The sequence below is a fragment of the Pristiophorus japonicus genome, chromosome 17 (assembly GCF_044704955.1).
Source record: "Pristiophorus japonicus isolate sPriJap1 chromosome 17, sPriJap1.hap1, whole genome shotgun sequence".
Classification (NCBI taxonomy): domain Eukaryota; kingdom Metazoa; phylum Chordata; class Chondrichthyes; family Pristiophoridae; genus Pristiophorus; species Pristiophorus japonicus.
The window spans coordinates 119,665,162-119,692,923 of record NC_091993.1 but is presented as its reverse complement, the minus strand read 5'-3'; the positions used below and the strand labels follow the sequence as shown (position 1 = coordinate 119,692,923).

Below are 27,762 nucleotides of genomic sequence, written 5' to 3'. Positions count from 1 at the left end.
CGGTAACCTCTCGCGTTCCCGTTAACGCCCCCTCTGGCCGCTAACTGAGGCGTCAGGCAGCCGAATATTCAGCCCTTTGCTCTGCAGCGAGGGAGTGAATAAAAGTCAATGAGCTTCCTGTCCAATCGGTACCTGCTCTCTCGGATGCCCTCTCTCAAGGCTCTGGGACTGATTGGGTGTCGGAGCTCTCAGTGGCTGCAGGGCAGGTGGTTCCCAACCATCGTAAAAAGTCGGAATGTATTTCGGAAAACTATCACCATTCGGCCAATCCGATCTGCAGTTTAAGAAAACGATAACAACTTTGGAATAAAAACAGAAAATGCTGGAAACATTCAGCGGGTCAGGCAGCATCTGCGGAGAGAGAAAGGGTGTTAACGTTTCGGGTTGATGACCTTTCGTCAGTTCACCAGTGCATGGGTTCCTTAAAAGCAGCCTTGGAAGCTGTGTCAGCATGGGTCTCTCCAAGTGGTCTGATTTTGGTCTGAAAGCATGTTGGGATCAGTTCATCAGACTGACCTCGGGGCGGGGTGGGGGAGGGGAGCACAGGACAATAGCAAGAAGTAATCTGGAGTTACTTGTTCACGTGAACCAGACCAAGGCCTCCAGCAAGCCACCAGGGTAAAGTTGCTTCTCAGTGTCCTTGCACACAATTGCTGTCCAATCATAGTTCGCACAAGTTAATCGTCCCTCTCCAGTGAGGCACTTGCTGGTGGCCATGGGCTCCCAAGTCCTGACAAGCCAAACTATGCACTTAGAGCAGTCACATCACTGAGGAGGGCTCTGTCCCTTCCCTCCTCATCTCCTGTAATGTATGCACCTGCTCACAGGCAACAAAATAGTTGTAGAGCTGTTGATTGCCGTCCGGAGGAGGAGGGGGTCCCCAGTGGGGAGCTCTCTACGCGGGAGTCCTCCCTCTATTTATTGGGGACGTGGCCTGGAGGGTGTTGCAGGGAGCAGTCCCGTGCAATAAGTTTTTAAGTCGGTTCACGGACTCCCAGGCCGCCTGTAATTTTTGCGGTCTGGAGGAGTCCGTGTTCCATGTGTAAGTTGAATGTGCGAGGTTGCAGCCCCTCTTCCAATATTTGAAGGAGCTGCTCCTCAAATTCTGGTAGCACTTCAATCCCACGCTCCTGATCTTTGGGCATCCTGTGCGGAGGGGAGCGGGCAGGTCGGAGGGCTTCCCTTGTAGGACTGCTCCTGGAACTGTTCAATGTGGCCATTAACCGGTCCAGGCAGCGGGCGGTCGAGGGGGTCGTTCAGCCCGACTGCCTGCCTCTCTTCCGTGTTTACGTTCGCACCAGGGTGTCCCTGGAGATGGAGCACACGGTGTCCACCGGTACGCTCGCGGCCTTCCGCGAGAGATGGGCACCAGATGGACTGGAGTGCATCATCACCCAGCAACCAAATTTTAATTTGATTTAAGTTTCTGTTAAAGGTTTATTTAGAAATTTGTGGGTTCTAGTGCCCTTGCCAAAAAGGGGCACTTGATTTTACGTTCAACTTAAAATAGTTGTAGAGCTGTTGAGTTGGGAGTGGCTTAGCCAGACATGTGACGTTCACAAGACATTCAATAAAACCCCAGCCAGTTGGGTTCGGGGATCCACGATGAGGCAGGTGGGTGTGAGCCTAGTGGATGAACTGGTAATGTGTGGTGTGATTGTTAAACCTTTGCTAATAAACCAACTCGTTCTTAATACCAATGTGTTGTATGAATTCTTAAGCAAAGAACACATGAAGCAAATACATTGCACCATCCACGATTCAAAGTTCTCTCCCTCTCACAGTAATACTGCCCTTTAATGATTAATAATAAAAAATTATTACAGGGCTTGACAGGGTAGATGCAGGGAGGATGTTTCCTCTGGCTGGGAGTCTAGAACCAGGGATCACAGTCTCAGAATAAGTGGTCGGCCATTTAGGACTGAGATGAGGAGAAACTTCTTCACTCAGAGGGAGGAATTCTCTACCCCAGAGGGCTGTGGAGGCTCGGTCTTTGAGTATATTCAAGACAGAGATCAATAGATTTTTGGATATTAAGGGCATCAAGGGATATGGGGACAGTGCAGGAAATTGAAGTTGAGGTAGAAGATCAGCCATGATCTCATTGAATGACGGAGCAGGCTCGAGGGGCCAAATGGCCGACTCCTATGCCTATTTCTTATGTTCTTAATAATTACAGGAAATATACAGCTGGACGTTGCTTGACTGACCAACCTTGAAACGTTCCATGCATCTCCCAGAGACGTCCAGATTTCCTTCTCTTCTGCAGTCGTGTTTGAAGCAAGGAATTCTATGGCAGGCGGGATCAGGAAAGGCGTGATCAGATTCTGTGCCAGATCTAGACTTGGGATGTAGCTCAGGATCTGAGAAGAAAGAGGCATTTTTCAACAAGGAATGCTAAATGGGCCTTTGACATATGAAGATTTCAAGTGATGGAGGAATCGTGGTCTTAGATCGGTTACTTTAGTGAAGGGTTCTGATGGGTAAAATATGCCATATATTGGGGACGGTAGCATAGTGGTTATGATCTGGACCAGTAATCCAGAGACCTGCATTATTGATCCAGAGACCAATGATCCCACCACGGCAGTTGTGGAATTTAAATTCCGTTAATTAAATAAATCTGGAATTAAAATGCTAGTGTCAGTAATGGTGACCATGAAACTAGGGGATTGTCGTAAAAACCCATTTGGTTCACCATTTAGGGAAGGAAATCTTCCCGCCTTACCCGGTCTGGCCTATATGTGACTCCAGACCCACAGCAATGTGGTTGACTCTTAACTGCCCTCTGAAATGGCCACAGTTGTATTCAAGAAAGGCGGCTCACCACCACCTTCTCAGGGGCAATTAGGGATGGGCAATAAATCCCGGCCTTGCCGGCGACGCCCACATCCCGTGAACGAATTATAAAAAAAGGCAAAGAGTCATCGATGAGACATCATCAATTTTAAATCGGCACTAGGAGAGTGAGGAGGGAGGTTAGGTTGTTGGTGTATGGAATGATTTAACACAGAAAGAAAGACTAGCGCTTTTCAGGACCACTGGACGTCTCAAAGCGCTATAGAGCCAATGAAGTACTTTTGGTGTAGTCATTGTTGTAATGTGAGAAATGCGGCAACCAACTTGCGCACAGCAAGCTCCCACAAACAGCAATGTGATAATGACCAGATCATCTGTTTTTGTTATGTTGATTGAGGGATAAATATTGACCTCAGGACACCGGGCATAACTCCCCTGCTCTTCTTCGAAATAGTGCCATGGGATCTTTTATGTCCACCTGAGAGAGCAGGCGGGGCCTCGGTTTAATGTCTCAGCTGCAAGACGGCACCTCAGACAGTGCAGCACTCCCTCAGCACTGCACTGGGAGTGTCAGCCTAGATTAGGGAGTAGTTAAGGCTGAGACCATTGAATCTTAGGGGAAAATTGGGTAAATCTTTGTTGAGGACAATAGAGAACTACGGGGTGAAAGTGTTTTGTATTGCTCTAGCAAAGAGTCAGTATGGACACAATGGGCCGAATGGCTTTGTTCTCCACTGTGACGTTCTACCACCTGTGGCATTGCTTCCTTCTTACTTCAACACTCCAGTGCTATCCTGTGGATCTATTTCAAAATGGTCCTGACACTTATGATGGGATCAAAGGCCGACGGAGCTGAAGAAGGAAATATTAGGAGAGGTGACCAAAAATCTAGTAAAAGATGTAGGTTTTAAGGAGGATCTTAAAGGAGAAGATAAAGAAAAAAAGACTTGAATTTATGTGGTGAATTTTACGATCTCAGGGCGTCCCAAAACACTTCACAGCCAATGAAGTACTTTAAAAGTACTGTTGTAATGTAGGAAACACGGCAACCGCTTTGCGCACAGCAAGCTCCCACAAACAGCAATGTGATAAGGACCAGATAATCTGTTTTAGAGGTGTTGGTTGATGGATAAATATTGGCCCAGAACACCGGGGAGAACCCCCCTGCTCTTCTTCGAAATAGTGCCATGGGATCTTTTATGACCACCTGAGGGAGCAGACGGGGCCTTGGTTTAACGTCTCATCCAGAAGACGGCACCTCTGACAGTGCAGCACTCCCTCAATGCAACACTGAAGTGTCAGCCTGGATTATGTGCTCAAGTCTCTGGAGTGGGATACTGAACCCACAACCTGCTGACTCAGAGGTGAGAGAGCTACCCACTGAGGCATAGACTTAGACAGCTAAAGGCATGGCCACCAATTCTGAGGCGAGAGTGAAGGGATGCACAAAAGGCTGTAATCAGAAAAACTCAGTGCCCTAATCAGGGATCATTACTGAGAGTTTCATGGTATATTTAAAAAAGAAAAGAAAAAGACTTGCATTTCTATAGCGCCTTTCACGACCTCAGGACGTCCCAAAGCACTTTACAGCCAATGAAAAACTTTTGGAGTGTAGTCACTGTTGTAATGTAGGAAACGCGGCAGCCAATTTGCGCACAGTAAGATCCCACAGACAGCAATGTGATAATGACCAGATAATTTGTTTTTAGTGATGCTGATTGAAGGATAAATATCGGGCCAGGACACCCGGGAGAACTCCCCTGCTCTTCTTTGAAATAGTACCGTGGTATCTTTTACGTCCACCTGAGAGGGCAAACGGGGGCCTCGGTTTAACATCTTAAGATGGATAACCACTATACCAACAAGGGAGGTTCATACACAAGTCACATTGATTCGGAATATTTAGTGAATACACTACCTTCAGGAACTTGGCTTTTCCTTCTCATTCGACTATCAGCAAACAGAAGGATATATATCTATCCCAAAAATCTCGTTGGGGATCACAGAGATGCATGAGCACCACAAGGCTATGCAACCCCTGCAAGCAAAACTACTGAGAAGAGAAACAGGGGACCAGGTTGATTTAATCTGCTTCCTAGAAGCCAGGAATGGAACAGCTATGTCAGACGCCATGTAGCAGGCTGACTCTCCCGGTGGATGTGTGATGTGGGTGTGCAGAGAAACCTCAACAAATGAGATGATGTCACAGAACTGAATGGGTCTTACTAATCAGGGAGATTTCAATGCAGAAGGAGTCCATTCGGCCCATCGTTCCTCCATCGCTGTACATCGTTCCCATTCCTTTCTTTGCTCTTTCCCCATACCATTTGATATCTATCCTCACACCGTAATTAGTGTACTGTGAGCGCCCATTTCGGTGTGTGCTGGAGAATTTACTGCCACACTGCTTATCTGAGTGCAGCAGAGTCGGGGACCATTTAAAAAGGGAATGGTGAGCTATGTGCAATGTGTGCACTTGAGGAGTCCATGTTCCATGTGTATATACAGTGCGTGAGGTTGCAGCCCCTCTTCCGTTATTTGAAGGGGGCTGCTTCTCGATTTTTGGCTGCACTTCGGTCCCACACTCCTGATCTTTGAGCACCCTGTGCGGAGGGGAGCGGGCAGGTCAGAGGGGCTTCTTGTAGGTCTCCTGGAGGCCTGGCGAAGGTGGCCATTGACCAGTCCAGGCAGCGGGCGGTCGAGGGAGTCGTTCAGCCCGACTGCCTGCCTCTCTTCCGCGGTTACGTTTGTGCCAGGGTGTCACTGGCGATGGAGCACGCCGTGTCCACAGGAATGCTCGCGGCCTTCCGCGAGAGGCGCAGGAGCCGGAGGGACTGGAGTCCATCATCACCCCTGGCAACCAAATTCTAATTTGATTTAAGTTTAATGTCAAAAGTTTAATTTGTTTAATGTGTCGGTTTTAGTGTCCCCCTTTAATCAGGGGGTATTTGGTTATTGTTTCAACTTAAAATAGTTGTAGAGCTGTTGAGGGGTCCGTGTTCCATGTGTATACACAGTGCGTGAAGTTGCAGCTCCGCTTCCATTATTTGAAGGGGGCTGCTCCTCAGCTTTTGGCTATACTTCAGTCCCACGCTCCTGATCTTTGGACACCCGGTGCGGAGGGGAGCGGGCAGGTCGGAAGGCCTCCTCGTCGGACTGCCCCTGCGCCTGGCCAAGGTGGCCATTGACCAGTCCAGGCAGCGGGCGGTCGAGGGGGTCGTTCAGCCCGACTGCCTGCCTCTCTTCCGCGGTTACGTTGGTGCCTGAGTCGGCTGGCAAAAATGTTAACATGCTGGCCGTCACACTGCCGGACCGCACTCATTCTTCAGAGGGCACACTGACAGAAAATCTTGTCGGGTGCACCACGTGGCGGAGGATCGACTGAATTTAGAGAAATGGAGCACGAAGTGTCTACCGGTACGCTCGCGGCCTTCCCCAAGATGTGGGCACTGGAGAGACTGGAGTGCTACAGCACCCCTAATTTAATTTGGCAAAGTTCCCAGTTAATTTGTAAGTTTGAGGGTTCTAGTGCCCTTACCAAATGGGGGCACTTGATTTGAAGTTATTTTTAAAATAGTTGTAGATTGTTGAGTTGTGAGTGGCTTAGCTTGTCACATGATGTTCACAAGACTCAATAAAACCCCAGCTAGTTGGGTTCGGGGGATCCACGATGAGGCAGGTGGTTGTGAACCTGGTGGATGAACTGGTAACGTGTCGTGTGATTGTTAAACCTTTGCTAATAAACCAACTAGTTCTTAATAGCAATGTGTTGCTATGAATTCTTAAGCAAAGAACCCATGAAGCAAATACATGGCTCTAGGGATCATCTACTTACAAATTCAAGAATCTGGAACAACACGTGAACCAGGTCTGCAGCACTCGGTGTATCAAGATGGTCCTGCAAATTGCTCTAAAAAGAGAAAACAGAATTCATTGTCACCTTTAGAAATGTGGTAATTAACAGTATAGTTTGCATTTGACTGCTGCCAGAAAATGGATGAAAGAAAAATCCAAAGCTTCCAAAAGGGAATTGGATGTGTACCAGAAGGAAAAAAAATTGCAGGGTCTAAGAAATCGTGGATTGGAAGAAATAACTTGAGACATAAAAGTCTCTTCAGACTGGTGTTAGAATAATTGGATAGATGTTTAGAATTTGCTTATGTTTTTAATTTCCTGCACATGTTACAACATTTAATTATTCATTCCATGGTACAATAGCTAAAGCTAAAGTGTGAACATATATTACATCGGCTATACGGCACAGAAACAGGCCATTCGGCCCAACCAGTCCATGCCGGCGTTTAAGCTCCACTCGAGCCTCCTCCCGTCTTTCCTCATCTAAATCTATCAGCATAGCCCTCTATTCCCTTCTCCCTCATATCCTTGTCTAGCCTCCCCTTAAATACATCTTATATTATTCGCTTCAACCACGTGGTGGCGAATTCCACATTCTCACACTCTCTGGGTGAAGAAGTTTATTCTGAATTCCCTATTGGATTTCTTGGTGACTAACTTATATCGATGGCCTCTAGTTGTGCTCTTCCCCACAAGTGGAAACATTCTTCTGTATCCACTCTATCAAAACCTTTTATAATTTGAAAGACCTCTATTACTCCTCAGCCTTCCTAAAAAGGACCAAGCCTGCTCATCCTTTACTGATATGTGTACCCTCACAGTTCTGATATCGTCCTTGTAAATCTTCTCTGCACCCTCTCCAGTGCCTCTATATCCTTTTTAAAATATGGCGACCAAAACTGTATAGAGTACTCTAAGTGTGGATTAATCAAGGCTCGATACAAGTTTAGCATCACTTCCTTACTGATAAGCATCTGAAATCCAAGAATGGCCTGTCTGATTCAAACCATGGGAGGCCTTCAGAAAGTATAAACAGGAACGATATATGAAAAGAAGGATTTCACCTAAGAGTTGAGACAAAGAACTCAACATACCATAGGTTAAATGGTTCTGTCCATTATTTTACGTCAGGCCCACCCCTAAAAAGAGAATAAAAGAGATATCTAAAGAGCTTTTCAGAGAAGAGCTATTCGTGCCACCAGCCATTTGTCCGTTCAGGACTAACACCAGCTACTTGTCACAGTCATATGTCTATTATGTCTATCCTGATTGCCTCTGGGATCTGGCAGAATGAGTTATCCCATTGGTTCTGGGATCTGCTGGAGTGAGTAATCCCACTGGTTCTGGGATCTGGTGGAGTGAGTTAACCAATTGCCATTGGATCTGGTTTCCAGTCCAGCCCAGCTGACAGGATGAAAATCTCCTCTGTCTATTGATCGAAAGGAGCCTATATGAAGTGTCTTTGGAGAAGTCTTAGCCCAGTTCCATGAGATTCCTTCCAGTTTGGTACAAAGTTGGAACTCTCACGCAGAGCAGCCACAGGTTGGTGGCTTAAACACAGGTGCAAACTCACAATTATATAGAATGTACAGCCCAGAAACAGGCCATTCAGCCCAACTGGTTCGTGCCGGTGTTTATGCTCCACACGAGCCTCCTCCCAGCCCTCTTCATCTCACCCTATCAACATCACCTTCTATTCCTTTCTCCCTCTTGTGTTTACCTAGCTTCCCCTTAAATGCATCTACGCGATTCGCCTCAACTACTCCTTGCGGCAGTGAGTTCCACATTCTAACCACTCTCTGGGTCAAGAAGTTTCTCCTGAATTGCCTATTCTATTCATTATATTTATGGCCCATAGTTTTGTTCTCCCCCACATGTGGAAGCAACATCTCTACGTCTACCCTATCAAACACTTTCAGAATCTTAAAGACCTCTATCAGATTGTCCCTCAGCCTTCTCTTTTCTAGAGAAAGAACCCCCAGCCTGTTCAATCTTTCCTGATCAGTATAGCCTCTCAGTCTGGTATCATCCCAGTAAATGATTTCCAAAAGTTAGTCTGCAGTGTATAAACTTGTATGTTGGAGTGATTGTTTTCCCCCTTTGTCGTAGTAATGGTAAGATCCTGTTGTATTTCTCCACTCTAGTACTTACTAGCAAATTAAAGGCATATTTTATCTTCTGCAGACAGTCCTCAAACTCTTCCTTAGGAGGTAGTAATTCTGCAGAGAAAGATACATAGAAAACCCGGTTAGTGAAGGGTCACAGGATGGCAGCACTTAGCTGCCCGTTTACGAGGGCAGCAACATCATCATCATCATAGGCAGTACCTCGAAAGGAGGATGACTTGCTTCCACGCTAAAAAGGAATGCGTTCACGGGTGTTTCAATGAAGGATCTAATATTCCAGGTCTCAAACTACAGGTCTGTGCGTGGATTTTTTAACGTGTGGTGACCGTTGCACACCAGTCACCACACGGGCTTGACAGAGCTAGGTCTTGGTCCAGTGGCAAGGGTTAACCAGGACGACTGGAGACCAGCTCTGCTGCACCGACCTAGTGCTCACACATATCGCAGTGTGGGCTGACCCGTGCTACCCCTGGGCCCTCGCCTCTTCTGGGCCCTGAATGCACACCTCTCCTGGGCCCTGGTCACTTTCTTCTACAAACGCTTGCTGCTCCTTCTCCCCGACCTCGCCGCTCCTGCTGTGCCTGCCCGCACTGCACTCAGCGACCTGGCTTCGCAGCCATCGCCCTGCTGCAGTGATATGCCGCCGCACGCTGCTCCCTCTGATGCAGCCTTTCAATCACAGAGGGCAGCAACTTTGCATTGCTAGCTCACGGGAAACAAGACCAATCGCAATATTTTAAAGGAAGCGACTGCTGCCAACGAAGCGGAAGCGTTCTGCGCATGCGTGTTTTTGATTCGTCACCGGAGCGAGTTCGTTAAAAAAAATAAAAGCCGGGGAAGGAAGCAGGCTCATTCTAGTGATCGTTTTTTATTTTTTTTAAACATCGTGCTTGCGGTCGTTGGAGTGCGCAGTACGCTTTCACGCAGCTTCCGGCATCGTTGGCAGCAGTCACTCTGTGTTTGTGTGGCGACCGCCAGTTTGGATTGGCGGAGGGCCTCGATTGGACCGAGCAGCAGGTTGTACCCTTTTGGGTTAGTTTACTGATTCTCTTTGGACCTATGTTGGATGTATTCACATTGCTCACCTGAGCTTGCTCGAACCGCGAGTGCTGCCCCAAAGTGTGGGGGGGGGGGGGGGGGGGGGAGTGGGGAGGTGGAGGTGGGAGGGCGCTGATTGGGGGACATGACCTCAGGTTCGTTAGTATAATAAAACCATGAGAATGCCAGCGTTGCTGAAAGGAAAGGAGCTCCACCAACCTGTGTTTCTGTTTCAGATGCTGACTGACCTTCTATCATTTGCAGCATAATATTTTTTTGCTACTCTCCAAACTAATTGATCAAAAAAATCTCAAGAGAAGTGGCGACAAAGAAAAGCAGGCAAAGAAACGTTAAAAAAAGAAAACAGAACTATTAGACTTGAAAAGGGGACATTTGCAGGGCTCGGGGCAAAGAGCAGGGGAGTGGGACTAATTGGATCGCTCTTTCAAAGAGCCGGCACAGGCACGATGGACTGAAAGGCCTCCTTCTGTGCTGTATAATTCTATTAAGAGTAGTTGGAGACTCTGTTACAGGGTAAAGGCAGCTGCCCAGTACTAAGTATGATACATTTCTAAAAACACCTCTCCACCTTCCAAGCCCAATATATAGCACTGAGCACAAAGCTCTCATCGACTCACAGAATGATACAGTGCAGGAGGCCATTCGGTCCATCGTGCCTGTGCCGGCTCCTTGGTAGAGCATTCTGATTTTTTTTCCCACTTAATTGTGGACTGTAAGTGACACTGACGAGACATTATTCAGTACCCTTCCCTAGTTGCCCAAGGGCACAAAAAGTCGACCACATAGTGTGGGGACTGAAGGCAGAGGTGACCGGCTCCATTCCCCGAAGAACATTAGTGAACCAGTTCGGTTTTTAAATGACAACCTCGCAGCTTTCAACATCATTATTTCAGGTGCCAGCTCAAAAACAGGACCAGATTTACTGAATTCACTTTCACAACCTCTGGGTCACTAGTCCATTGCCAAAGCCACTCAGCAACCTCTGTTTGGTTAATTGCAGTAACTGATGACTGGTGTCATCATCAATAAAGAGGTAACAAGTGTTCCCTTCTTAAAGGGGCATAACCAACAAGTTGTTCATTAAACATTTTTATAAAAATGAAACTTAATAAATCAAATAAAATGTGTTCCCAGGGGGGTGATGTTGTACTCCAGTCCCTTCCGGTAATCATCAGACTAAAGCTTCGGTGAGCTTTATTGTCTTCTGTTTGTTGAGTGAAATAGTTGGTGTAGGAAGCGTGTTTCCATATTAATGAAGGACGTTTCGGACCCTTTTGGTTCATTTTCCATCGGCATTGTTTTGGCACAAACACCACCGATTATTTTAGCTGGGTTAATGTCTGCATTAAAATAACAGAGGTGCGAATTTGGCTCGAGCATTTTAAAAGCTCGCTCCCCAAAACAACGGCAAATCTTTTTTTTCAGTCATGGGATGTGGCCGTTGCTGGCAAGGCCGGCATTTATTACCCATCCCTAATTGCCCTTGAGAAGGTGGTGATGAGCCGCCATCTTGAACCACTGCAGTTCGTGCGGTGAAGGTGCTCCCACAGTGCTGTTTGAGAGGGCGTTCCAAGACTTTGATCCAGCAGCGATGAAGAAACAGCCTAGATATTTCCAAGTCCAGATGGTATGTGACTTGGAAGGGAACGTGGAGATGGTGGTGCTCCCAAGCGCCTGCTGCCATTGTCCTTCTAGGCGGTAGAGGTCACAGGTTTTGGAGGTGCTGTAAACATACCTCAAAGTGTGGCAGGTGTTGTTAAAACTAAAATTCTCACTGGAATGAGGAGTGACTGGACAAAATTTGAGATACATTTCTAGTGTTAAAAGATAAATCTTTGGCTTCAGCATTATCTAGGCTCTGCAGGATGGCAGAAAGCATCAACAATAGAGCCAGGATACAGCTGCTGTTTTCATAACTAGGATATACCCAGGACACATGAAAGCCATCTCCATTATAACTAATACAAAAGCAAAATACTGCGGATGCTGGAATTTGAAATAAAAACAGAAAATGCTGGAAATCCCAGCGGGTCAGGCAGCATCTGTGGAGAGAAAAACAGAGTAAATGTTTCGGGTCGATGACGCTTCGTCAGAACTGGCGAATATTCGAAAAGAACAGATTCTTAAGGAGCGCTGAAAGGGGGAGGGGAGGAAAGAACAAAAGGGAAGGTCTGTGATAGGGTGGAAGGCAGGAGAGATTAGAGAGACAAAAGGGATGATGGGCCGAATTGAAATGGTAATGACAGAAATTGGAAAAAGGTTAGTCTAGATAGGGTGTGAATGGCAGAGTAATGACCAGCTGCCATTGGAGACAAAGCGAAAAAAAAACATAAGATCGGGGGGGGCGGTGGGGGTGGGGGCGGTGTAGGAAGGCCAGTGAGGGGGTTGGAAGGGAGTCAAAAATGGGTAGAGGTTATGTTCTCAAATTGTTGAACTCGATGTTGAGTCCAGAAGACTGTAAAGTGTCTAAACGAGAGATGAGGTGCTGATTCTTGAGCTTACGTTGACCTTCATTGGAACAGTGAACTAACTAAATCAGGAACCCAAGGGGCCCTACCTCATGTACCATTACCTTTATTCTTTTTTGATTTCTTCTTCTTCTTCTTCTTCTTCTTCTGCTCTTTGGAGCCAATGGCTTCAGTAATTTTATCGTTGAACTTCTCAAGGTCGTCTAAGACGTGATTGAGGATTTCCTGTCAGGAAGGAAAGAGACCACAGATCAGACAGAAAGCTTGTCAGCAGTCACTCAACGTGAGCAAAAATCGGGAAAGATTTCACCCCGCTAGCGGCCACCCGCCCGAAGCTGTTGCTGTCATCGCCCAGTGCAGTTTCAGGAGGCGATACCCAATTTAGGGTCCTGGGCGCAGAAGAGCGGGGCGCTACGTGTTACCGCCGTCACTAAACTCCCGCCGAAATTAGCAGGAGTCATTAGCGGCGTCGCGCCCGTACGCAAAGTCGTTTGCGCCCCATTAGCGTCGCCGGGGGCGTTAATGGGAGGCGCGAATGACCCGAATTTCTCCCCCTCAGAACATCCCAAAGTGCTTTACAGCCAATGAACATAAGAACATAAGAATTAGGAGCAGGAGTAGGCCATATGGCTCTTCAAGCCTGATCCACCATTCAATAGAATCATGGCTGATCTTCGACCTCAACTCACCTTCCCGCCCGATTCCCACAAGTACTTTTGGAGTGTAGTCACTGTTGTAATGGAGGAACCACGGTAGCCAATCTGCACACAGCAAGCTCCCACAAACACCAATGTGATAATGATCGGGTAATCTATTTTTGTGATGTTGTTTGAGGGATAAATATTGGCCAGGACACTCCTACCCTTTTACATCCACCTGAAAGGGCAACATTGATCTAACGTCTCATCCGAAAGACAGTGCACTGAAGTGTCAGCCTGGATTATGTGCTCAAGTCTCTGGAGTGAGGCTTGAATCCACGATTGTCTGGCTAGGAAGTGAGACTGCTACTGAGCCACGGCTGACATTCAAAGACATTAACCAGTTTAAAATAGACGAGTCAAAGTAGCAGACAAATGAAATTTCCATATAACCACATTAACATAGGGACTGCAATATTTCCCAGCCCTGTACATTCCTATGTTGCAATGCACTAACATTACACAGCACAATATCAACCCAAACAGCTTTTATCAACAGCAGTGTGAGGCTGTTTTACCCAGCCCCCCACCTCCCCTGGTCCTACAGCCAATGAATCAACAGAGGTCCGTCCTCCAACCACCCTTTGAACCCAAAATTCAGTGAAGCTTTTTAAAAATGTATTCGTTCATGGGATGTGGGTGCCGCTGGCAAGGTCGGCATTTATTGCCCATCCCTCGTTGCCTTCTTGAACCAGTGCAGTCCTTGTATTGGCAGTTTGGTACAACTCAGTGTCTCGCTGGGCCATCTCAGAGGGCAGTTCAGAGTCAACCACATTGCTTTGGGTCTGGAGTCACATATTGGCCAGATTTCCGACCAGATTTCTCACACAGGTCGGGGCTATAAATAGAGCTGGAGCGCCGGGATCTGGTACGTCGTGGGCGAAGGTGCGGCGAATGGGGGTACGGGGCCCAGAAGAGCCGCGGGCCCAGGGGCAGCACGGGCCCAGCCCACACTGCGATATGTGTGCGCACTGGGTCCGTGCAGCAGGGCAAGTCTCCAATCATCCCTGGTTCAACCCTTGCCACTGGATAAAAGCCTAGCTCTGTCAAGCCCGTGTGATGGCTGGTGTGCAACGGTCACCACACGTTAAAAAAATCCACGCACAGGCATCTTCCACCCTTTAATTGGAGTTCAGGACTGGAACATCGGGTCCTTCATTGAAACATCTGTGAACTCTTGTGGAAGCAAGTCATCCTCATTCGAGGGACCGCCTAATGATGATGAGATTTCCGACCCTAAAGGACATTAGTGAACCGGTCGGGGTTTTTCCACAAAGCAATAGTTTCATGGTCACCATTATTGATGGTAGCTTTTTAATTCCAAATTAATTTAAGCTGCCGTGATGGGATTTGAACTCATGTCTATGGATTATAAATCCAGGCCACTGGATTACTAATCCAGTAACATAACCACTTGCATCCCCATGTACCATTCGAGATTTCATCCGAACCCCTTAGATGCATTTGTTAAGAATTCTTCAAAGCTCGATGGGTTGTGGAGAAAGAATGAGGAAGACAACATAGGTTACTGTAATGTCTGTAAGCTTGTAATGTTTGTAGCTCCACACTGTGGATGTGGACATATTGTGTACTGCAACTACAGAGTTAATAATTAAACAGAACCAGGCATGTTCCGCAAGCTTCCGAGAGAGCTGCCTGCCATGTGCTTGTGCTCTGTGAATATATCACAGTTACAACGTAGAAGGGCTTTGACTGGAGTTGTTTTTGCCACTTGAGCTTCTTTCAGTTACACCAGCAATGACTTCAGTGCCAGGAGTTATGGTCAGGTGAAGACAGTTCTATTGCCTCTAGTGTAAAATGAAGAAAGACTTGCATTTCTATAGCGTCTTTCACAACCACCAGGCATCCTAAAGAGCTTTACAACCAATGAAGTACTTTTGGAGTGTAGTCACTGCTGTAATGTAGGAAACCTGGTAGCCAATTTGCGCACAGCAAGCTCCCACAAACAGCCATGTGATAACTGTTATGTCTCGAATAAAGCAATGTAACTGAGTTCTGTAGACATGAGTAAGTGTGACCTTAGTCTCTTTATTCTAACTCCAGAGTGCTCATACAGCATGGGAGGCCTGCTTATATACAGTGCTGCCAAGGGATGCTGGGATGCCTTGGGACTCCGACAGATGCGCCCTCTGATGGTGGTAGAATGCTGGTTACATAGTGTTGCATACATAACGATAACGACCAGATAATCTGTTGTAGTGGTGTTGATTGAGGGATAAATATTGGCTAGCACACCAGGCCCTTCTTCAAAATAGTGCCATGGGATCTTTTACATCCACTTGAGAGGGCAGACAGGGACTCGGTTTAACATCTTAACGGAAAGGCGGCACCTCTGACAATGCAGCGCTCCCTTGGCACTACACTGGAGTGTCAGCTCAAGTCGCTGGAGTGGGACTATGAACCCACAACCTTCTGACACAGAAGCAAGGGTGCTACCCACTGAACCACAGCTGAAACTGGCAAATTATGTGTCCAACTTTCACTTACGGTGAATCAGAACTTTGATCGAGCACCATAACTGTCAGAGCAGTTCTCCCAGCGGCTTGGTTTGTCAGTGCATTGGCTAAACCATACAATCCAGGATGGTCCCAGGTTCATGCTCTGGTCCATGCTATGTTGACTGCTTTTAGCCAGGCCACTTGTAGAGTGGATATAATTAGGCTCAATGTGTCACGTGGCTTGCATTCCCTTGAGCATAGAAGATTGAGGGAGCGATCTGATCAAGGTGTTTTAAATGTTAAAAGGATTAGGAATGTGCAGACAGAGAGAAGCAATTTCCTCTGGAGGGGAAATCAAGAACAAGGTGACATAATAGAGCACAAAAAATCTAGGTTGACTCTCCCAGTGCAGTACAGAGGGAGTGCTGCTCTGTCGGAGGTGCCGTCTTTCAGATGAGACGTTAAACCGAGGCCCCGTCTGCTCTCTCAGGTGGTTGTAAAAGATCCCATGGCACTATTTTGAAGAAGGGCCCTGTGTGCTAGCCAATTTTTATCCCTCAATCAACGTAACAAAAACGGATTATCCGATCATTATCACATTGCTGTGGGTGGGAGCTTGCTGTGCGCAAACTGGCTGCCGCGTTTCCCATATTACAACAGTGACTACACTCCAAAAGTACTTCATTGGGCTGCAAAGCGCTTTGTGACATCCGGTGGTCGTGAAAGGCGCTATATAAATGCAAGGGCTGGATTTTTCGACGTGAAAGGCGACGTTGAGGTCGCCACGATCCTTCGGTCGGGTTTTGCGACGGCGCTAAGCAACACCGCTGGGAAGATCTGCGCCGGGTGTGCAACGCCCCTGGTTGTGACACTGGCAGGAGTTCTGACTCTTGCCCGATCCGTCTGCCCGGAAGTGGGCCCGCAAAGACCCCTGGGAAATCAGCGCGGTCTAGCACAGCTGACGGCGGAGGGAAAGTAACGTACTCCGAAGGTAAGTGCGAGCGTTTGTTCTTTTAATTCTTTGAGTGATTTGTGTTGCGGTGGTGTGGGCAATGTTTTGGGAATGTTTTTGTGGGGGTTTTTTTTTTAGGTTTCCCCCCACCGCCGCCAGGCCTCTCTCGGAGCGCTCCCGGCCCGGCTCTTTAGCTCGGGAGTGTCCCATCCTTGTGCCACGAGAGGTGTACAACGCCTCCCTTAGCGCTGCGTTCCCTGATGCAGGGCCCAGCTGCCCAAGCTTACCCACTGAGGCGCAAACTGTTCCCGGCCGCCAACTTTCCCGCCCACCATTACCGCCCCGAAAACAGAAAAGTCTAAAGTCCCGCACCAAGTCTTTCTTTCTTCAATAAAATTAGTGATAAGCCACTCAGGAAGGAAATCAGGAATCACCTTTCACATACAAAGGGCAGTAGAAATCTGGAATTCTCTTCCCAATAGGCGGTGGATGATGGAACAATTGGAGCCATCAAGACTGAGATCGATATATTTCTGTTAGGTAAGGGTATCGAGGGATATGGAGCTATGGCGAGTAAGTGGAGTTGAGTTACAGATCAGCCATGATCTAATTGAATGGTGGAGCAGGCTCGAGGGGCTGAATGACCTACTCCTGTTCCTAAAGTCCTGGGCCAGGGTAGGAGAAAATAACTAACCAGAGTTCCCGCTCACTGTATCGTAATAGAAAAAGACTTGGTGAGGATAGTGTGTGAGGACAGAATCAGGTACCCCGAATAAGCTGTGAAGCTCATTGTCTGGACTCACACAAGAAGAGTGGTCACAAGTGTACGTCAATGTGAGTCAGCACCTTTGAGAGAGGAGGGAAAGGATTTGGGAGAGCAACAACACAAAACAAAGGTTTGAAGAAATGTCTTGAAGGAGGAGAGAGAAACGTGGAGGTTTAGGGAGGGAATTCCAGAGCATAGGGCCGCCAATGGTGGGGAGAAGGAAGTGGGGGGATGCACAAGAGGCCAAAGTAGGAGGAACGCAGAGATCTCAAAGAGTTGTAAGAGCTGGAGGAGGTTATAGAGAGAGGGATGGGGTGTGAGGCCATGGAGGGACAAACACGAGGATGAGAATGTTAGAATCAAGGTGTTGGACCAGGAGCCAATGTAGGTCAGTGAGCATAGGCAGAACAGAATGAAGACATAGGATTCAGTTTGTCGGAAACAAATCTGCTTATGGGAATGGTTAGTGTAATGTATGCGCCTGCGAGGATGCTCACAGGTTTGTAGAGCTGTTGAGTGGGAGTGGCTTAGCCAGTCACGTGATGTTCACAAGACTCAATAAAACCCCAGCCAGTTGGGTTCGGGGGATCCACGATGAGGCAGATGGTTGTGAGCCTGGTGGATGAATTGGTAATGTTTAGTGTGATTGTTAAACCTTTTGCTAATAAACCAACTAGTTCTTAATAGCAATGTGTTGCTATGAATTCTTAAGCAAAAGAACCCTTGAAGCAAATACATTACAGTTATCAAGCCATTTGTGTAAAGAAAAGATGTTGGGAAAATCCCCAGCAAAAAAAAAATAATCATTTTGGAGTAAGTGTCTACTCACTGTATTTCTTTGTGCCATCAACGCATCGTCATTGCTGATCTTTGTACCTATTGGAAGGGTTTGTAATGAAACAATACAGATATCAGGTTAAAGATCTCGGGACGAGGCAAAACGCAGGAAGCGGCAATGGATTGGGTTGCAGCTGTACCGTATTCAGATGGTGTCCTGGACTGTTGCTCTGCCCAGCTTCCGTGCTCCGACATTGCAGGGTTTGGGGGCTTGTCGTAGTCTGGCGATATCCATCGCTCTGGCGGGGGCGTCATGGCGGACTTGCCGTAAGGCGGCCGGGAGTGCTGAGGAAGCATGCTCTCCAGGTTGTTTCTGAAATGGTTTAGGAGAGACAAACAACCGGTGTTTAACAGCAGGCACAGCGACTGAATCCTGTGGTCTGTAGTGAGCAGTCCGAGTACCTTCAGGCCTCAGCATTATCTGCCCCAAAACCTGTTAGTGGATTTGATAATACCTGTAGCAACGTCTGTCATCAGATCTGCTGAGAGCACAGTGTGACTTTACCAAATGGCTATTATCAGACTCAGTAATGTGATACACAATCTAAGTACTATTTTATTCATTGAATCTATTAATAGATCCCATCGCTTATTATTTATGTATACATAGAATCATAGAATGATACAGCACGGAAAGAGGCCATTCAGCCCATCGTGCCTGTGCTGGCTCTTTAGAGCATTCCAACTTTGAAGCAATCCCCCGTCCTTTCCCCATAGCCCAGTAAATCTTTCCTTTTTCAAGTATTTGTCCAATTCTCTTTTTAAAAGTTTCTATTGAATCTGCTTTCACCGCCTTTTCAGGCAGCGCCTTCAAGGTTCTGAAGGGGATTGAAGGGCTGATGCTGAGAGGTCGTTTCCCTGGATGGAGAGTATAGAACTAGGGGGCACATTCTCAGATTAAGGGGACAGCCATTTAACACAGAGATGTGAAAGAATTTCTTCACTCAGAGGGCTGTGAATCTTCGGAATTCTCTGCCCCAGAGGGCTGTGGATGCTGGGTCTCTGAATATATTCAAGGCTGAGATCGATAGATTTTTGAACTTTTTGAATCAAGGGATACGGAGATCGGGCAGGGAAGTGGAGTTGAGGTCGATGACCAGCCTTGATCTTATTGAATGGCGGAGCAGGCTCGAGGGGCCGTATGGCCGACTCCTGCTCCTATTTCTTATGTTCTTATCCCTATTCCAGATCATAACAACACTCTGCGTTATTGCGATTTTGTTATTATTATATATTATCAATCTAATATTTGTTGTAATCCTCATGTCTTTGGTGTACTTTCCGCAGGAGTTCGGTGTGGAAGAATCTGAAAGAGTCGTCATTTCAAATGGCCGTTTAAAATCCAGTTCGTAATTATCCATTAATTATCCGTAAAAGACCTATCCCTGCCGACATTTTGTGTTCTAGGCTACAGTATGGAACAAGTTTCACGGCACAATCCAATAAGGACCTCTCCTGTGGAGTATAAGAGTAAGGAAGCCTTGCTGCAATTATATAGGGCTTCAGTGAGACCACACCTGAGGGCCGAGATTCATCACCCCACCGCCCACTGCCTCCGACATTCCTCCTGAAGGTCCGCCCACTGCCACTATGGAAGTAGGCTGGAGTGGGTGGGAGGGGAGAGCTGCCGGGAAGCGTACCGCTGACGTCAGCGGGCGGCCAAGTGGGGCAACTGAGCTCCCGCCCGCCGAGCTCCCAGATTCCTGCGGGCGGGAGTCGGCGGGACTCGGCGGCAGAAGGGGGGGGGGCGGGCCGCTGGCTGGAGGCCGGTCTGTCCCCGACGGTGAGTACAAAGAACCTGAAAAAAGGGTAAGTGGACATTTTTAATTTTTTTCCCACAGCCACTTACCTGTGCGGGGTCCCCTGGAGGTCTTCCAATAGTTTCTTTATTTTTTTATTCGCGATTGGTTTTTTCAGGTCTTCGACCCTCCGTGGGCCCGACTCCATCCTCAACGGCACTTGGGCGGCAAGCGCCTCTGCCGCCGAGAATGAGACCTGCCACCCAGATTGGCGGTGTACGTCGTCCATTTGCCGCCCGCCGACCTTCGAGGGACCTTGGCCACAAATATTCCACTCAAAGTACCGTCCAGCGGCCATCGGCGGCACTTTGGGCAGGCGGAGGCCTTGATGAAAATCGGCCTCCAGGAGTGTTGTGCACAGTTTTGGTCTCCTGAACTAAGGAAGGATATACTTGCCATAGAGGGAGTGCAACAAAGGTTCACCAGACTGGTTCCTGTGATGAGAGATTGAGTAGAATTTGCCTAAATTCTCTGGAGTTTAGAAGAACGAGAGGTGATCTGATTTAAATGAGTGAAATGTTTAGAGGGCTTGACTGGGTACTTGCTAAGAGGTTGTTTCCACTGGCTCGAGTGCCCAGAACTCGGGGGCATGGTCTCCGGATAAGGGATCGACCATTTAGGACTGAGATGAGGAGGCATTACTTCACTCAGAGGGTGAAGTATTTGGAATCTTTGGAATTCTCTACCTCTGTATAGATGTGGAAGCTCAATCGTTGAGTGTATTCAAGACAGAGATCGATAGATTTTTGGACTCTACGGGAATTAAGGGATATGGGAATAGGACAGGAAAGTGGAGTTCAGGTTGAAGATCAGTCACGATTTATTGCATGGTGGACCAGGCTCGAGGAGGCCATACGGCCTGCTCTTACTTCTTATGTTTTTAAGAACTACATACCTCAGCATATCCTGTTTCCCCAGTTCGACTTTCGTTCCTCTGATCATTTTCTCAATATCGGTCTGTATTAGATCAGCCTATTCAAATGAACATAGAGATACAGTAATGAATATACTCCATAAACATGCCCTAACACTTGGGTTTTTTGAAGGCAGACTGGCCTTGTATCTCTGGCCCACCAGGCCCGGGAAGACTAGAGTATGAGAGTCCGTCATTCCAGATGCACGGCTTCACTTGGTTGAGTTTTTCATTTGCAAGCTGAAACCTTATCGTGGCTTAGTGGGTAGCACGCTTGTCTTCTGCGTCACAAGTCTGTGGGTTTGGGTTTGAGTCCCACTGCAGAGATTTGAACACAAAATCCGGTCTGACACTCCAGTGCAGTGCTGAGCGAGTGCTGCACTGTTGGAGATGCCATCTTTTTGGATGAGATGTTAACTCGAGGTCCTGTCTGTCCTCCCACGCGGATGTAAAAGATCCCACGGCACTATTTCGAAGAGGAGCAGAGCTCTTCTACCCAGTGTCCTGGCCAAATTTTAATCCATCGACCAACCTCACAAAAAACAGATTATCTGATCGTTATCACATTGCGGTTTGTGGGACCTTGCTGTGTCATCCACGTTGGCTGTAAAGTGCTTTGGAACATCATTAAGGGTGTTACATAAATGTAATTATTTTTATTGATGAGAACTTGGGTCATTGCAACATCTGATGTGCATGCCCAGATGCCAGTTTTAAGAAATGGAAAGCCCAATATGATGTCATTGGGGAGGTCGCAGTGTGTCCAATTTTGGAGTATTAGGATGTCCACCGACAGAACCTAGGAGGTAGTTCCAGAATGAAGGGGTGACGTCCTGCAACACACCAAATTGACCAAGGACAAATAGGACTGGAAATTCAGTTGAAGGTTTTTAAGGCGGTAATGTCGGGTGGGTGCTAAATTTAGCGTCAGGAAATGGTTTGCGATGGCAGCCCAAGAAAATACAGTGTTTGCGCCCTGTGAGTGGGGCGGAGCACTAAGGGAGGCATTCCACACCTCTCTCAGGGCGCTAGGTCGGGTGAGCAACCGAATATCCCGTGCTAAAGAGCCGGCTTCGTAGCGGCCCGAGAGAGGCCTCCCTCTGGGGGAAAACAAAACATCGGAATCAAAAGCACAAAAAACATTCCCGATACATTACTCGCCCCAAATAAAGTTAAATCGTAAAAAAACGCCCCCAAAAATACTAAAATCACCTTTACCTCATGCAGTCATTCCTTCCTGTAGCGTCCCGGGACAGCTCTGCACGCCCGCTTTCCCTGGCGGGGTCACTAGGGAGCGCTACAGGTGCAGCGCAAACCAAATGTTGTATCCGTGTCGATACCGGGGGGGCATTACACACCGGCACGGTGCTCCCGGGCGACACCCCTCAGCGCCACCGGTACCGGCATACTGAATTTGCCGAGTGGCGCAAACCCTTTAGCAAGGGGGGTTGCCCCTCTGAATTTCTAACCCATATTGTTGAGAACCACAGAGATGTCCATACTGAAGGCATGAGCAATATAGAGTGTGAACGTTACATTCATATCCTGAAACTTTGACTCAATTGCCCTTGGGATCAAGGAGAAATGTCAATTTTCTTTCCCTGGCCGCTCGCCTCCTGCTGATTTTGCTGGGGGCGGGCGGGGGAGTTCTTGATAAATTGCCTGTCGAGAGTAGAAGACTCAATGGACTGAATAGCATTTTCCTCATTCAGTGCTTTTGGCATCAGTTAGCACAGTGAGTGGGTTGATGCCTGCATCAGAATCGAAGCCGTAATAGCTTTTAAAGTGGATTAATATTTGAAAATGAAAATTTTAAGAGGGTACGGGGAGCGAACTGGAGATTGGGACGTAGCGCTAACAGTGAGAGGGTACAGGCGCAGTGAGTTACAAGTGTCATCATCTCATTTTTCCTCCTCTACCTGTCTGTCAAATTTAGCTGTTTTGTCTTCATCATCATCATAGGCAGTCCCTCGAAGCGAGGATGACTTGCTTCCACGCCAAAAAAGGATGAGTTCACAGGTGTTTCAATGAAGGACCCAAACTACATCCTGAAGGGGGTGGAAGATGCCTGTGCGTGGATTTTTTTAACGTTTGGTGACCGTTGCACACCAGCCACCACACGGGCTTGACAGAGCGAGGTCTTGGCCCAGTGGCAAGGGTTAACCAAGGTGACCGGAGACCAGCTCTGCTGCACGGACCGAGTGCGCGCACATATCGCAGTGTGGGCTGGGCCCGTGCTGCCCCTGGGCCCCTGGCCCCGAACTCACGCCTCTCCTGGGCCCCAATCACATCCCTCTACAGTCTCTCGCCGCTCCTTCTCCCCAAATCTCGCCACTCCTGCTGTACCCGCCCACGCTCCAATCACCGACCTGGACCTTGCTGACGTCACTCTCCTGCACCAGCGTGCACTGCTCCCCGAGGTAGTCTCCCGGGGCCCCCACATCGCTCCTTTTATGGCCCCGACCTGCTGCTGGTGTTCTCACGCAGGCCGGGGCCTCCACGTTTTGTCATAACACCGCTGTGAAGCGCCTTGGGACGTTTTACTACATTAAAGGCGCTCTATAAATAAAAGTTCTTGTTGTTGCCTTTGCTAACGTGCATCGTAATGAGTTTATTCCTCTCTCCCTCATACTTTTTCTGCCGATTTTCACCCTTCCTCACCGACGGATGCGACTCCTTGCTGCAAAACATCAGTTCTGCCAACAGCTACCGAGGTCCTAAGCTCTGCTGCACTGTCGGAAGTATCTTGGCCTTTATTGCAAAGGGGATGGAGTATAAAAGCAGGAAAGTCTTACTATAAGTCTTACAAGGTATTGATGAGGCCACTCCTGGAATACTGCATGCAGTTTTGGTTTCTATATTTACGAAAGGATATATTTGCTTTGGAGGCAGTTCAGAGAAGGTTCACTAGGTTGATTCCGGAGATGAGGAGGTTGACTTATGAGGAAAGGCTGAGTAGGTTGGGCCTCTACTCATTGGAATTCAGAAGAATGAGAGGTGATCTTATTGAAACGTCTAAGATTATGAGGGGGCTTGACAAGGTGGTTGCAGAGAGGATGTTTCCACTGATGGGGAGATTAGAACTAGGGGGCATGATCTTAGAATAAGGGGTCGTCCATTTAAAACAGAGTTGAGGAGAAATTTCTTCTCTCAGAGGGTTGTAAATCTGTAGAATTTGTTGCCTCAGAGAGCTGTGGAAGCTGGGACATTGAATAAATTTAAGACAGAGATAGACAGTTTCTTAAATGATAAGGGGATAAGGGGTTTTGGGGAGCGGGCAGGGAAGTGGAGCTGAGTCCGTGATCAGATCAGTTATGATCCTATTAAATGACGGAGCAGACTCGAGGGGCCGTATGGCCTATTCCTGCTCCTATTTCTTATGTTCTTATGTCTTTCGGGTGAGACATTAAACTAAGGCCCCGTCTGTTCTCTCAGGTGGACGTAAAAAATCCCATGGCACTATTTCGAAGAAGAGTAGAGGAGTTATCCCCGGTGTCCTGGCCAATATTTATCCCTCAATCAACATCACTAAAACAAATTATCTGGTCATTATCACAATGCTGTTTGTGGGAGCTTGCTGTGCGCAAATTGGTAGCTGCATTTCCCACATTACAACAGTAACGACACTCCAAAAGGTACTTCATTGGCTGTGAAGCGCTTTGGGACATCCTGAGGTTGTGAAAGGTGCTATATAAAATCTTTCTTATCTGCTCCTATGTACAGGGTAACAGTGCAAGTCAGAGAGCACAGGGGGCGATGGGTGAACGGGACTTTGTGTGAGTTAGGATACAGGCAGCAGAGTTTTGGATCAGTTCAAGATTACAGAGGGTGCAAGGTACATGAAGATTCGCGCTTGGATCCACCAACAACTTGGCTGATTAAGAAAGAAAGACTTGCATTTATATAGCGCCTTTCACGACCACTGGATGTCTCAAAGCGCTTTACAGCTAATGAAGTAGTTTTGGAGTGCAGTCACTCTTGTAATGTGGGAAACGCGGCAGCCAATTTGCGCACAGTAAGCTCCCACAAACAGCAATGTGATAATGACCAGATAAGCTGTGTTTTGTTATGTTGATTGAGGGATAAATATTTTCTAGGACACTTCCCCCTGCTCTTCTTCGAAACAGTGCCATGGGATCTTTTACGTCCACTTGAGAGAGCAGACGGGGCCTCGGTTTAAAATCTCATCCGAAAGACAGCACCTCTGACAGTGCGGCACTCCCTCAGCACTGCATTGGAGTGTCAGCCTAGATTTATGTGCCCAACCTGTGCGGGGAGACCCCATTGGATTTTGAGTCCAAAACGTTAACCACTCGGACACCATGACTCAGTGGAGTAAGAGCATCCGGGAGGGCGCTGAGCACCTTGAGTCTCGTTGCCGAGAGCATGCAGAAATCAAGCGCAGGCAGCGGAAGGAGCGTGCAGCAAACCAGACTCCCCACCCACCCTTTCCTTCAATCACTGTCTGCCTCACCTGCGACAGAGACTGTAATTCCTGTATTGGACTGTACAGTCACCTGAGAACTCACTTTTAGAGTGGAAGCAAGTCTTCCTGAATTTCGAGGGACTGCCTATGATGGTGATGATATGCCCAAGTTCCTGGAGTGAGACTTGAACCCACAACTTTCTGACTCAGAGGCAAGGGTGCAACCCACTGGGCCACGGCTGATATTTGAGCCTTTTCTGTGCCCTTGCCCATATTTGGCCAGTGGTTGCTGGAGTATCTAACGTTAGCGTCCTTGACCAGGCCAACATCCCCAGCATCGAAGCACTGACCACACTTGATCAGCTCCGCTGGGCAGGCCACATTGTCCGCATGCCAGACACGAGACTCCCAAAGCAAGCGCTCTACTCGCAACTCCTACACGGGGAAACGAGCCAAAGGTGGGCAGAGGAAACGTTTCAAGGACACCCTCAAAGCCTCTTTGTAAGGTGGAACCTCCCCACTAAAACCTGGGAGTCCCTGGCCAAAGATCGCTCTAAGTGGAGGAAGTGCATCCGGGAGGGCGCTGAGCACCTCGAGATTCTTCGCCAAGAGCATGCAGAAAACAAGCGCAGGCAGCGGAAAGAGCATGCGGCAAACCTGTCCCACCCACCCTCTCCCTCAACGACTATCTGTCCCACCTGTGACAGGGACTGTGGCTCTCGTATTGGACTGTTCAGCCACCTAAGGACTCATTTCTAGAGTGGAAGCAAGTCTTCCTCGATTTCGAGGGACTGCTTCTGATCATGATGATGATCTAACCTGGCTCCCTCAACGGCTGCAGCTTTCTTACAATGCATACTCACTGAGACCTCCTCACACTGGAACATGTAGACGCTGGTCTTCCTCTTGTTCTTGTCCCTGATGGTGAGAGCCAGCAGCGAGTTGCAGATGCAGCTGTTTAATATCGCCTGGCTGTCCTGAATAGCATCAATGGGAAATAACTCCAAATCGTCCTGGAGAAATAACAAGAGCATCAGTGTAAACAGCTTCACGCTAGTGTCTTCCTCTTGATCTGAGAAGACTGACAAGACCTTTCAACGCAGTTACTTAAAAAATGTTCCCCTTTTCACTCTTTTCAGAAGCACGATTGTCAAAACGACATTCGCTCACATTCCGCCACCAGAGACGACATGGGGAAACATTTTTTTTTTCCCCACAGCGAGTAGTTGTGATCTGCAACGCACTGCCTGAGAGGGTGGCATGGAAGCAGATTCAATAGTAACATTCAAAAGAGAATTGGATAAATACTTGAAGGGGAATATATTCCAGTGTCAAGGGGAAAGTGCAGGGGAATGAGATTAATTGGATCGCTCTACCAAAGAGCCGGCACATGATGGTCCGAATGCCTCCTTCTATGCTGTATAAGAACATAAGAATTAGGTGCAGGAGTCGGCCATTCGGCCCCTCAAACTTGCTCCGCCATTCAATAAGATCATGGCTGATCTTCTGCCTCAACTTCTTTTTCCTGCCCGATCTCCATATCTCTTGGTATCCAAAAATCTATCGTTGTCTGCCTTGAATACACCCAACGATTCAGCATCCACAGCCCTCTGGGATAGAGAATTGCAAAGATTCACCACCCTCTGAGTGAAGAAATTTCTCCTCATCTCAGTCCGTATATGATTCTATGATTCTACCTCAACTCGTTGGCTTGCTGATTATGAAGAAGAATTTTTATCTGTCAATCCAGCCCCTGTAAGTATGAGAAAAACGTGTTGATTTATTCTGCCCCAGCTAGCCTCCTTATCCAAGACAATCCACAAGATCCCATTTCAAAAACCTCAAGGATTTATTTTGCATTCCCTTTCCCCTCTCGGCGGCTCTCCTCTCCACAGTCTCCTGGGCACAGAATTGACGTGTCCTTAAAGCGTTCTGTGAAGCAATGCACTTGATTGGGTCAGTTGGTTATAACTGTACCGCGCAGAACATAGTTTAAGGGTTTAGCTTGTATTGAATAATAGGGGGAGGGGGGGTGAAGTTAAACCATAATATCAAATCAAATCTATGCTTTAAAAAAAATTTATTCATTCACAGGATGTGGGCTTCATTGGCAAGGCCGGCATTTATTGCCCATCCCTAAATGCCTTTGAGCCACCTTCTTGAACCGCTGCAGTCCGTGTGGTGAAGGTGCTCCCACAGTGCTGACTTTGTGGCTGGCTAGGACATTTCAGAGGGCAGTTCGGAGTCAACTACATTGCTGTTGGTCTGGACTCACAGGTTGGCCAGACCGGGTAAGGGCAGCAGATTTCCTTCCCTAAAGGATATCTGCGAGGAGACATTACAGATTTATTTATTGTATTTAAATACCCAGCTGCGGTGGTGGGATTTGAATTTGTGTCTCTGGATCATTAATGCAGGTCTCTGGATTACTGGTCCAATAACAGAACCACTCTGCTACCGTAGCCCTGTTAACATCCCAAAATAAACCATACTATGTTTGAGAGTGCCACCAACTATAGGCTCAGGAATAAAAGCTCAAGCCTAGAAGAGGGAAGGTACATGCACAGTTTAGTTTTAATTATGTTATGCAGAGGTGCAAAAAATT

General features: G+C 47.6%; 1 protein-coding gene across 1 annotated transcript in view; it reads right to left on the bottom strand.

The window, feature by feature from the left end:
• eps8l3b (EPS8 signaling adaptor L3b) overlaps positions 1-27,762 on the bottom strand; it is a 53,803-nt gene that overhangs the window by 10,787 nt on the left and 15,254 nt on the right. The window contains exons 5-13 of the mRNA XM_070859187.1: positions 26,021-26,170; positions 20,714-20,790; positions 18,160-18,332; positions 18,012-18,058; positions 12,412-12,532; positions 8,806-8,873; positions 6,635-6,709; positions 2,215-2,363; positions 133-274 (exon numbers count right to left, since the gene is read on the bottom strand). Of these exons, the coding sequence (XP_070715288.1) occupies positions 133-274; positions 2,215-2,363; positions 6,635-6,709; positions 8,806-8,873; positions 12,412-12,532; positions 18,012-18,058; positions 18,160-18,332; positions 20,714-20,790; positions 26,021-26,170 (1,002 nt within the window). The remainder of the gene's footprint in view (positions 1-132; positions 275-2,214; positions 2,364-6,634; positions 6,710-8,805; positions 8,874-12,411; positions 12,533-18,011; positions 18,059-18,159; positions 18,333-20,713; positions 20,791-26,020; positions 26,171-27,762) is intronic.